We start from the raw sequence: 13,028 nt of genomic DNA, 5'->3' as shown, positions 1-13,028 counted from the left end.
GACTGAGGGAGCCCTGTGATGGTCCTTGCATTGAGAGAGCTCTGTGATGTTTCCTGGACTGATGGAGCCATGTGTTTAAATTACCTCTGCAAGAGCCTTGGCTTGCTGCATTAAGGTCCCCACATCTGTTTTACACATCAGGGATGTCAAAACGTCCTGCAGTTTATTCTGGTCAAGGGTGGAGACTGATAATTCACTTAGACTAGAGGAAGAAAAGAACAATTACTATTTAAAGAATGACAATCAAATAGCTTTTAGTTTCAGCATTTCTAAGAGGCAAGAAAGGTGACATAAAGCATTGGTTAGGCCTGTACACATTTGATTTTGAGGTCATCTATATATCAGTGGTACTTAATATGCCTTCTTTCCTCCCCGGCACACTTTAGGGAGCTGTACTTATAATTCTATATTAGCTCAAATGTTCTTTTACCTTGTTCCATGCCCTTTAGCCAATATTAGTTCTGTGTCCTGGCTAAGTCTACCCTTTTCCATAACCAATTGGTTGTCAGTACCATGCAGGGTCATTTTCAGGACTCCTGCATATTTATAAGGGGCCCACAAAAAAAACCAATGGCAATATCTGTTAACAGTTATTCTCCTAGTTCTCGTGATTCTTTGATAATTGTTTCCAGACTGACTCAAACATTTTTTTGCCAATTCATACTAAGCACCAAGGACTTACTAGAAAGATATTTGTCTTTTGAACTAAAATACCTGAAACGAAATGCCTTAGCCACATAGAAAACACATCAAATGTGTCAACCCCCACATTTACACAACTTTACACTGACCTATATTGATTCAGATAAAGCTCCCTTATGACAGAATCTTCTCAGCCACCAGCAAGTGCTTCTCCTGACAATGTAGGCCCATACACAGCAGGGTAAGCAGGGCACAGCATGTCTATTACCAGCATCACAAATCATTATAGGATTCAACCCTAAACCTAGCTCAATGCTCCCTTGTGAGAGAACCTCAAGTGCTTCCTTCCCTAGTCCACGCAGGCTCATACACAGCAGGGTAAGCAAGGGCACAGCATGTTTATTACCAGCATCACAAATGACCCTTTTTGCAACAGAGGATTTCAAATCTATGATAGGATTCCTCATTTCACTATTGCTGTCACATGGATGGGTAGTAGGACTCAGGACCAAAGAAAATGCCAGAACATTGTGTGCCTCTTTCACAAAGACACTTACTACAGTACTGTAGGTTATCAATGCTAAACACAGCTATCCTGGCTTATTTTTCTTCCATGAAACATTTTTTCTACTTACCTTTTCAATCCACGCTTCTGTTCAGTGCACTGACAGTGTGTTTCACTCACCTGATTGACCAGCTGTTGTCTGATAACTTCTTGTCATTGTCCCTCTCCTCGTCAGACAATGAGCCAGGGGTCACGCTCCTGTACAGATTGGTAAGCCTCTCTGCTGGGGCACCCAAGGACCTTCTAGGTCTGATTTCCAGCTCAGTTTTGAAAGTGACAGTGTTAGCTTCACTTGCAAAGTCTTCAGTGCACAGCTTGTCCAGGTCAGGCATGCTTAGTGCCCTCAGTTCCCTAAGCCTGGAACGAGACAGGGATGAATGACCCCTGGTGTTCCTATTACGGGACACAGGCGGAGTTTGGGATACAGGGTCTTGCTTGCTCACTGAGGCAACACCCAAAGCTTTCTCTTCAGTATGGGTCTCTCTTATATTCTCAACAGGGTTGGATTCAAACCCTATCAGAGCCATGGTGGATGGAGACTTTTTGAGATGAGGGGACGTCACTGGAGCCTCACTCGAGCTATCAGCACATGAGCTCAGACTCCTTCTTAAGGACCGGGAACCGTCCACAGAGTGGGCACATGCTGCTGAAGCTGTCATGTTGCCTGATGATCTCCTGCCCACTGGAGGTTTAGAAGTGACAGCGAATGACTGTATTTCGATGGCTCGGATTACTGGCTTGTCAAAACTGGCCAGGTTCTCGAAAGACTTTATCCGCTGCCTGACCGAGAAGGAGTTGTGATCCAGAGGGAGGCTGGATTCAGTTGAGTAACTCCGTCTCTCTGTTTTCAAGACCTCTGGTTTGGGTCTGTTGGACTTGTTTTGTTCCATTGTTGTTGAGCTCTTGAAAACATCATTGTCTTGTTTGATGATATTACTGCTGCTGGATGAACTGTGGCAAGGTTCTGGCTCCACTGCAGCCTCTGTAAAAGCACAAGGGTCTTGCTTATCAAGCTGATTTGCTTGATCACTGAGACAGGGCCCTATTGCTTCAGCCCCACTGTGTTGTTCTTCATGTAGAGACTCGCTTCTTCCTGCCACTTTAGGGACTGCATTTGTTTCTGGAGTCTCCCTGCGCTCAAGAATTGGTGTTGATGCTAATGATGATGGTGAAGATGAGGAAGACAGCCTTACTTCAATGAAGCTCCTCTGAGTCGTCACTGTTTCTGGCTGTTCTTTGTCAGATGAAGTCACCAGGGAGTATGGTGCTGCATGTGTAAGCTGTGTTTCTCCTGCTAATGGGTCACATTGTTGTGCCGCTGAGTCACTCGCCACAGGATTTGAACTGGGATGATCTTCCACTCCCTTTCTCTCAAGCTCAGGCGGTCTGTGGTCTTTCTTCTGCCCACTCGGTTTTGGCAAACCTGTTGCGTTTTTTTCAAGCTGCTTGCTTGTTTTCAGGTCATATGTTAAAGATACTTTCTTGGGCTGAAGCTTTGGTGACTGCAGCGGAGACACTGACATTTTCTTCTGAGAAGCCACTTCAACCTTTGTGGACTTTGTGGTCACAGACCCCTCTGGTACCTTGTTTTTACTTTTAATACTGAGTCCCTTCAGTCTGGGTGCTGTGTTCAATCTCTGTATTTTATCTTGGAGTTTCATTCTGCTTGTGTGTGCTGCACTTGCGCTCTCACTTTGAGTTTTCAAACTGGAGGCCCAAGGAAACTGACAGGAATTGTTTTGTGTGTGTGAAACAGATGACTTTGAACCAAGGGAAGGATTCACTTTAACCTGATCTCTAAGGGTCAGTGCTGTCAATGTTTCCCCCACCAGTGTGGAATTATTAAGAGGGGAGCACCTAGGTTCACTGCCCTGGGAGAAGAGATGTGAATTGCTACTTTTGTGTGATGTCAGTAAGGCATCTGAAGATGACCTATACAGCTCACTGTGAATTCTGGGAGGTAAACGAGAGTCTGTGTGCATTAAGGCAGAATGACTGACCTCAGCTTGCCTTGGTGAAGTTGGCTGGGCTTTGTCAGGTCCCACCTCCTTGTCACAGGAAACTGTGACCACCTCTTTACTGCAGTCTTGTGAGGAGAGTCCACTGCTAACAGACACATTGTCTCTGGAAGACCCACCGGCTATGTCTTTTTTATCTGAAATGGAAAAGGCACCTGTAGACTTAAATTTAATGGGTGGTGAGGCTGGCTTTGAAGTGGACCTCTGCTGTAGTGTAAACGGAAGTTCTTCTCGGCTAGCTGCAAAGGAATGAACTGTCTTTACATTGGCCCTGTCTGGGATTCCATGGCAAGGTGAGAAAGGTCTGCCTTGAACGTTGTTTTTGTCTGAGTGACACTGCGTGCTGGAGTCGTGTGTTGAATCGTAACAAATCTCAATCTGCTCGTCTTCTGAGTCTGATCTAACCTGCAGTTCCCCATGCTGGTTATTAGCATGGCACTTTACAGCTCTCATGGCCTGGGGACTGGCGTCAGCAGCAGTGTCTGTTTCTGAATCACTCTCATCTACTGTACAGTACATAGATTTCAGTGGCCCTGTGTCCATGCACTCATCAGCACCTTTTGAATTGAAAAGCTCTTCTTCATTCAGACTGCTGAAGTTCCTGGAGTAGCTATTTAAAAATGTCTTACTGACAGTGATGAACTTGCCAGTGTTCCCAGCATCCAGAAATGAGAAATCCATTCTATTTTGCTCAGCTCCAGGAGAACCAGACTTGCTGTTGTTCTCCTGTGTTATACTATTGTCCAAAGAAGCATCAACCTTGCTTGCGTTTTCATCTTCATTTAAGTGTGTTGTTTCCTCTGTAAAGTTTAGTTCACTTATAAAGTCATCAATATCGGTGACAGGAATATCACTTCTATTGCAGTCCATTAAATGCACTTGTAATTGTGAGGGCTCATCTGCAGGTGGCAGCACTAATCCAGGCTGTACATCTTCTTTATTTGCAGGTGCATCCTCTGGGATTTCCACGTGGCCTTTCTGAGTAACCAAGTTCTTGTTGGCATCTGGGTGGGATGCTCCATCAGGACTCGATGACATCATGACGCTGGAGAGTCTGTCTACAGCTGCAGAAAGATTAATCAACAAGAAGAAGAAGGATCAATGCATGGATTAGGACTCCAAACACAAGAGGAACAACGTGACTGCAGTGCTAAACTGAATCTGGAGCAGCATGAAAAAAAACAACAACTTCATAACAGAATGCATACTGCAAGGGGGAATTCAGAAACCATTTACAACAACTTCATAACAGAATGCATACTGCAGGGGGAAATTCACAAACCATTTACAACAACTTCATAGCAGAATGCATACTGCAGGGGGAAATTCACAAACCATTTACAACAACTTCATAACAGAATGCATACTGCAGGGGGGAATTCACAAACCATTTACAACAACTTCATAGCAGAATGCATACTGCAGGGGGGAATTCACAAACCATTTACAACAACTTCATAACAGAATGCATACTGCAGGGGGGAATTCACAAACCATTTACAACAACTTCATAACAGAATGCATACTGCAGGGGGAAATTCACAAACCATTTACAACAACTTCATAACAGAATGCATACTGCAGGGGGGAATTCACAAACCATTTACAACAACTTCATAGCAGAATGCATACTGCAGGGGGGAATTCACAAACCATTTACAACAACTTCATAACAGAATGCATACTGCAGGGGGGAATTCACAAACCATTTACAACAACTTCATAACAGAATGCATACTGCAGGGGGAAATTCACAAACCATTCACAACAACTTCATAACAGAATGCATACTGCAGGGGGAAATTCACAAACCATTTACTGCAGCATGTCTTGCACCATTCTTTCTGAAATTATCAAAACACCCATTGAAGTGACAATGACTTAGCATAGACAGCCAAGGGATTTAAGAGCTCTTAAGTATACAAAATCTGTCTGTTTCTTGTTTTGTAATATTAAACAGGATTTCTCTCTTTTCATAAAGAATGCTGCAAATAACAGTGGCTTTGTGAATTTTGTACATACAGTATATAGATGCCACAAGCTGTACTTTGCTATAGTAAATACACTCATATCATATCTTTAGACCGCCGTGTTTATATGTATATATCTATAAACAGAGGAGCAATCTGGCTCTCAGGGTACGAAAGATACTTCAACTTTCTATACAATATTATTTATGGTATATAATGCTTATATTAAGGGTAACTAATATGCATATCCAACCCAGACAATAGCGTCAGAGAGACTTGGAGCGTTCCAAAGCGTTGCACAGTTGCTCTCCTGCTGCTGCACTTTCTTGGTATGCTGCTGAATGACGTCACCTTGTCTCTTAAGTAGCAGATGGTTTTAAATTTGTTTTCAAAAGAGCAATTCTTGGATGAATGCGATTACTCTTAAGAAGAGCATTTCTGTAAAGGAAGCTGCTGTTTTCTGCTAGAACATTGTTATACAGTCATGGCTTCTGTCTACAACCTCAACAAGCACAAAATGCACTGTGCAACCTGGCTGTCTGCACAGAAAGCAGGAAATCGTCTAGAATCTTTCAAGTCATCTGCAGTTTTACTTACAGACTCCTGATAAACCATCCAGTCCAGTGCAACAGTACCTGTTCACACCTGTGTCTCTTACTAACCAGCAGTCACTTAAGTATTCTTCACTAATGTGGTCAAGGAAAATATTTCAGCTGCTACACAACCAGGTTAATGTTTTCCTTCATTCTTTTTTAAGGTTACTCTGAAAGGGAGATGTGTGAGCAGAACAAATTGAGATACATTCTAGAATCTGAAAGGGGGATGACGTAAGCAGAAGAATTGTCACACATTCCCGAATCTGAAAAGGGATGTGTAAGAAGAAGGATTGTCATTGGCTGTTCACAGACACAAAAAACCAGGTTTAAGAAGTTCAAGGAACATTTCAGATGATAAGGTATCCTATATCTAAACTGTACTAGAAAGTTTCCAAGCTTACTAGATGGCTTTTTTTTTCCCTTTTTATGTTTGTAATCGTGCCTCTTATTGCAATTACACACGCAAAAAAAACTATATATACACACACACACACACACACACACACACACACACACACATATATATATATATATATATATATATATATATATATATATATATATATATATATATATATATATATATATACATATACACATACACACATTTTCACAGTTTGTTGTGTTACAACCTGAAATCTTGATGCATTTAAATGGGATTTTTTTCCCCTTTGATTTACACAACCTACTCAACACTTTAAAGACGCAAGATAATTTGTATTGTCAAACAACAGTTAATGAAAAATAAAAAACTGAAATGTCTTGGTTAGATAAGCATTCACCCCCCCAGCACCTCCCCCCCAGTCGGTATTAAACCGTGTAGACGTCTGAGATAAGAATTCTTCTGTGAACAGCACCCCCAGTACAGCACACCTAGAATACACACTGAACACTCATGAAGTGTAGGATAATGCAGGTGTTATTACTGGCAAGTACAGACATTGCAGTACGTACCTCCTATGTAAAACAAATGCACATATGATTGTTATTTAAATGCTGGTCAAAGAAATTAAATAAATAATAAGACTGTAATGACAGTGACATAGACAAAAAATACAGTCAAAACCTGTATGTCTGGTCTCTTGAATAAAGTGCTAGTTTACCAATCAACACGACGTGACAGTAAGTGACAAGGTCTCCTTCAATACGTTGCCACAAACTGTACATCCCTTAAATGACCAGTCAATTCAGGATTCACTGTACAAGCCTACAGTGTGTACTTTAGAGAAACTGGGGTCTATTAAACTGATCCAAAACAGCAGCTGATCTAAATGCAGCCATCGTTCCAATCATTCAAATACGGCTCTTTGTTTACCATGGTTATGAAAGCTCAACCCTGAGCCTGTTCAGTCCATGTCTCTGTAAAGAGTATGCAAAACCCAAGGAGGATCTGATTTTAAATGACATCAAAATTCAAACCCACCACTGCTCAGATCAACCGAATAGACCCCAGTGTGTGACTATAATGGAAATAATAACTGAAACAGAGAGAGAGAGAGATACATAGTCACCATGGTAACAAACCCAGCCTGCAGTTCCCTTTGCGCTGGAGAAGGGGACTACCAGCAAGGACAAGGCTCTTGTGCTCCTGCTTCTTTATGCAGCATGGGAAAAGACAAACTGAACTATTTATTTACTTCACAGTATGCTTGTCAAACCTCATTATGGTGTCCAGTGATTTCAAAATACTGGGAAAATAAGAATATTAAAGGCAAAAATGACTGACTTGTTTTTTTTTTTTTTTTTTTTTTTAATCACAACCATGTTTGAGTTTTTGTAAGGTCAAATTTGTTTTACAACAAACAAGGTAATTTAACTGATCCACAGTTATGTTGCAATTACTGTATATTAACCCATTAAGTGCCATTGTCCTCGTTTGAGGACGGGCTACTTTGTCATTTTTTAAGAGCATTTTAAACTGGCATCTACTTGTTATTTAAATGTTCTCTTTAACTGTGTTATGACAACTTACTCTAACTGTATTAACCACAAAAGCTGAAGTATAAACGTATTGCATCAAACTAGATAAATACAGTTTGTCTTGTGATCTTTTCAAAGAAGCATTCATTCTGTAATGTACCAAACTAGATAAATACAGCTTGTGTTCTGATCTTTTCACATTCATTGTGTACTTTAGGGGTTAAGGCTGAGGACGCGTTTACCTCCATTTCAATGGATTCTATATGACTGTCAACAGCAGTTTGTTTTTTTAACGCAGTAACTGTAGTCCACAGCATTTAAGATGCACTGTGAACACTCTGGCAGGAAGTTCTCATCGTAGACTCTTAGACTCAGTTCAATAAACTTGTTGCAGTTAACAGTGATTTGTTAATTCACCTAAACAATTAAATAGACAAAAAGAAAAAGTCACTTGTCAAACCCACTAGCAGGATCTTCAGAATAATCCTGATTTTATGACTGAATTTTTGTTTCGAACATTTTTTTCTCTTATCTGCACTGTTAAGTCATCCAGTATTTTTACCTCTAAAACTGAAATAATTTGAAACAGTCCTTTAGTAGCCAATCTGGAACACCTGCTGCTAGGGTACACCTACTAAAGTCAACAAATTGATTTCCATGTAACCCCACAACTATCCCCTGTCTTTATTCAGTGCTTCATATTTAATGCATTTTTGGTTATTCTCCATAAATAAGACCCAGATATACACTTACCAGATAGTGGCTTCTTTACTTCTAACGAGAGAGAGGCAGGCAGGGTCTGCATGAGGTTACATACGTCCTGGTATGACATGCTACTAACTGGAGTGTCTCCTATTGATACTAGCTCATCTCCAGGACTCAGCTTTCCCATAGATTCCTGAAATACATACAATCAGAAAAAGATAAGCCAGTCAGGAATGCCACAATGCAGCACGCAAGTAAAGGGTAAAGTCTGGAGCAATTACAGCCAGCTGACCTACGTACATGGGCGGGATAGCGAACTTTGGGCATGCTTTTTCATGGGAATGTGCTAGAATATAAAAAGAGGGAAGAACAGAATCATTCTGTAGTGTAAAGGTACAACTGGACAAGGAAGTGGCAGATATTAATCCACAGAAATGCGGGGTTATAAATTCCAAGCTTATCAAACACACTGTAAACCTCATTTGGTATATTATTAAATGAGAAAATGTGAACTGCCACGGTAATAATTGTGAGTAATGCACTTGGTGGTTCTGTACTGTATCTCAGTTTGAAGATTTATTACTATTAAATCCAACATCACACAGCCACTGCCAAAAAAAAAACAGAACTGTTACTGTAACAATATAAATCCCTACAATGTGATATATTACCATGAAACAAACTGATACAAATCCCTGCACTGTGATACATTACCATGAAGCAAATTGACTGCAATCATTAAAAAATGCTCTGGCCTTTGAAACAAATAAAACAAATGGTTGTCCTCTCTGCTGCTGATCACTGGATTGACCTGTCTGCTAAAGGGTTGACATCACTGGGGTATAAAGAATTGCAAACTGAGTCGATGTTCGTGTTTATAACTCAGTAATGCCACCTCTAGAAAGACTACGACCAAGGAAAATCTGCAGCAGGAGGACCAAAAACATTTCAAACATGTGTCATTGTGTCACAGTTTAATTTAATTTCCTTGGTGACTTTTTTTGTGAAATCATCATAGCAGAGAAGTTGTACATTTGTCCTGGTGCAATGGCATGGCCCACAGAATGAAATTAAAAATACTGGAAAGGGCTGGCCGCAACAAGGCTCAAATAAAGAGCAAGCATCTAGATCAGAGGTAAGTATGGGCCTTGCACGTCTTTAAAAAAAAACAGTGAATGACTGTAGTGTACCCTATCAGCAGCACCTCCTGGCCGTAAAGCCGCTACCAACACCCTGAGAGGAGAAGCCTTGATCTCCAAATCCAGGCCAAAGGACTCCGACTCCTTCCTTACCAGATGCACCATTTCTGTAGTGCCTGGCCCTGAGGGTTCTGCAGCCTCAGGTATCTTGCTGTGAGGAAGCAGCTTGGCTACCGGTTTGCCTCCGGCTAGGCAGTGGTGCTCCTCGTTCTTCTGCCGCTGGGGCAGGTTTGGGCACTCGATGCTCATCATGCTTTTGACCCGGGTGACTGCCTTGTGCTCCAGCTTGGGTGAGCGTTTGGACTCCAGCTGGCCTCCGCGGTGCTGCTCTTTCTTGACAACCAGGTTGCTGCCGCCCGTGTCGTGATCTAAGGAGTGGACGGGTGTGGAGGGGAACTCTCCTCCCTGCAGCTGCTCTGCCCCCAGGCCGTCCTCTGTCTCCACGGAGCTGCCGTAGAGAGAAGCGGGAGCCTCGCTGTCCAGGCTCTGGTCCTCCACTTCCACAGAGGAGCAGACCATCACAATCCCAGAGTCCTGCTCCAGTATCCTGCGGGCACCTCCCTCTATCACAATCGTAGAGTCCTCTTCCACTCCGTCCACATGCAGAGACCTCCTGAAGCGCACAGCAGCGCCGGGGCCCTCCGCCAGCACCAGGTCCTCGTCCTCGTCACTGACTTCGTCCTCGTAGCCGATGACCCTGCGCTGCCTCAGCAGGGGGCTGCGCACAGACTTGGGGCTCCCCCCCAGACTGGCCTGCCGGGCGGCCTCCACATGCCTGTTCACAGGGGTCTTCCCGTTGCTGCCTGGAGAAGCAGAGGCTGGCTCTTTAAAGGCTGCGGGAGAGTGAACCCATATAAATATACATTAAACAAACACATCAGAATTTATAGCGGCTATCGATGAGCATCCCTAGCTTAATGATAGGGTGTTTAACCAAGGCTGTCATTATTGCTATTGTGTACATTTCTCCTTTAATAGTGTAGGGTTGTTATGTACTGGAAAACCCTAGGTGTTTTACCAAGCCTCAGTTATACTGAGAGTTCAAACAGTGTGTCATTATTAATTACTGTACTTGTGAATGAAAATCCACCTCACAGAAGCAGACCCTGTGTCTAAGTGGAATTTAAGATACCTGGGTTAAGGGGCGGGGCAGAGCTGTCGTCCAGTGAGGTGTTGCAGCTTTTGTTGCGGAGCAATTCCTCATCACTGGAGCCGGTTACCATGGTATCCGAGAGAGATGACTGGCTGGGCACATGTGAAAAGTATTGAGAGAGCTCCGCTTCCGAGCTTAGGGACCCTTGCTGAAAATAATAAACCTTTATTACAAATGAACAAGCACACAAACATGACTGCAAAGCGGGCCAACATAATCCTAGTGTATTTTTGTGTACAAACATTACCTTAAAAGTGCAGTATCCCATGAAGATTTTTTTAGTATTTCAGATGTTCCCTCTGTTTTGCTTCCCTGACTAAATCAGAACTTACAAGTTGCATTTCTAACCCCCTGCTGCAGCAGGTATAGCAGGAGCATGGCTGCTCAGAGTGAAAACTGTGCATGTGTCTGTAGGCAAAACTGCCTAAGGGTATGAAAACAAAGTGGCAAGCCAAGCACGCTTCATTTCTGCTGCACACAAAAGACATATCTATGGATGAATATACAGCTATGACCAAAAGTTTTGCATCACCCTATAGAATGAACTAATTTTGCTTCATAAAAACTGAATTACATACCACTTTGTAGTTTTCCATATTTTTACAATAAAACTGACAAACTGAAAAATGTGACATTTGAAATCTAACATGAAATGCTGTACTACTAGTATGGCTTTTCCGGTAGACTTTTGCAATATCATTTTGTAATTTTTTTTTTGTTTTGTTTTGTTTTGTTTTTAATACATTTGAAATAAAAGATCTAAATTATGTTCATATATATTTTTAATTATGTCTCAATCCTAAGTGCAAAACTTTTGTCTGTTAGCAGCCTCTCTGCATGAAACAGCCAGTGCACTGGTGTAAGAATAGCACTGACTGTGTGTGCACTGCCCTAGTTCGTGACGTGTGCAGTAGATGATATGTGAATTGAAAGGCACACCCTGCTAGCTGGTTCGAGGAAGCGTTTCATTGTCCAGCTGAGAGAGGAGGCCCCATCACTTTGCTTGGGCTTCACAGTGGGAGATGGACTCTTGGAGGGAAGTCCTAGATATGTACAAAACAAGCATTTGCTTAGAAGTCAAAAAATATAAAGCAATGTATACAAATGCTAAAATGCCATACAATATTATATTTGATAATTGTGATCCAAACCCGGTAAGCTTTTTTTTTTTTTTTCAAATACAGATTTATATCCTAAGCTTTTCTTGTGCTCAGTATTTGCTATCCTGCTATGCAGGTTTAGAAACATCCCCCAAGCTTGTTATGAACTGTTTCAACCTTACAATAAAACAATGTATAATAAAGGCTGCATATTTTTCACAGAATATTTCCATCAGAATATTATACTACTTCCAGACAAGTGCTCCATCATTGTAAAAGCACAATGCTGATTTTCAGGAGACACACATGGAAAGATGCTCAGCCCTACAGTGTGTAAGTGGAATATGAAACGACTGGGTGCTGCCGCTGCATACCCAGCACATGGGAAGAATGGCTGTCTCTGCTCAGGCTTTCCCGATGAGTGGGGCGTGCAATCGCTTCATCCATCTCTTGCTCTGAAACCTGGAAGACACAAGCATGAAGAAGTAGTAGATGCGTCATGTTGCAAACTCACTTGACTCATCAGCTTGTGATTTTGCGAGCAAGATAAAATATACAGTTGCTAACTGTGTAACTCATTTGGGAAGCATTTTTTCTTTCCCCCTTTCTAAAACAAAGGAGAATCCACTGTTTTATTGTTTTTAAAGTAACATGCTCCGAGAATAATTGTAGAACCAGCTGTAGGATGTCCGGAATTCATATTCATCAGTGTGATGTAAATGATATCGGTTTTATACTTCTAGAGTCAACAATTAAATATGAAAAAAAAAATCTAGTTTGATATTCCCTAAAATGAGAAACAACTGAATGGTCTAATTATATATATATATATATATATATATATATATATATATATATATATATATATATATATATATATACATATATACATATATATATACACACACACACACACACACACACACACACACACAGCTCTGGAAAAAATTAAGAGACCACTGCAAAATTATCAGTTTCTCTGGTTTTACTATTTATAGGTATGTGTTTGGGTAAAATGAACATTTTTGTTTTATTCTATAAACTACTGACAACATTTCTCCCAAATTCCAAATAAAAATATTGTCATTTAGAGCATTTATTTGCAGAAAATGACAACTGGTCAAAATAACAAAAAAGATGCAGTGTTGTCAGACCTTGAA

At 41.4% G+C, this 13,028-nt stretch overlaps 1 protein-coding gene across 2 annotated transcripts in view; it reads right to left on the bottom strand.

Moving 5' to 3' along the window:
• Positions 1 to 13,028, bottom strand: part of LOC121314102 (PDZ domain-containing protein 2-like) — a 123,035-nt gene that overhangs the window by 11,119 nt on the left and 98,888 nt on the right. For both annotated transcript variants that reach the window (XM_041247010.1, XM_041247018.1), the window contains 7 exons: positions 12,243 to 12,330; positions 11,708 to 11,811; positions 10,748 to 10,916; positions 9,709 to 10,448; positions 8,465 to 8,609; positions 1,328 to 4,289; positions 85 to 202 (listed from right to left, as the gene is read on the bottom strand). In XM_041247010.1, coding sequence (XP_041102944.1) covers positions 85 to 202; positions 1,328 to 4,289; positions 8,465 to 8,609; positions 9,709 to 10,448; positions 10,748 to 10,916; positions 11,708 to 11,811; positions 12,243 to 12,330 — 4,326 coding nt within the window. The remainder of the gene's footprint in view (positions 1 to 84; positions 203 to 1,327; positions 4,290 to 8,464; positions 8,610 to 9,708; positions 10,449 to 10,747; positions 10,917 to 11,707; positions 11,812 to 12,242; positions 12,331 to 13,028) is intronic.

Source organism: Polyodon spathula, chromosome 1, assembly GCF_017654505.1.
Source record: "Polyodon spathula isolate WHYD16114869_AA chromosome 1, ASM1765450v1, whole genome shotgun sequence".
Taxonomy (NCBI): domain Eukaryota; kingdom Metazoa; phylum Chordata; class Actinopteri; order Acipenseriformes; family Polyodontidae; genus Polyodon; species Polyodon spathula.
Note: the sequence above shows the minus strand (reverse complement) of the source record. Positions and strands in the feature narration are given on the sequence as shown.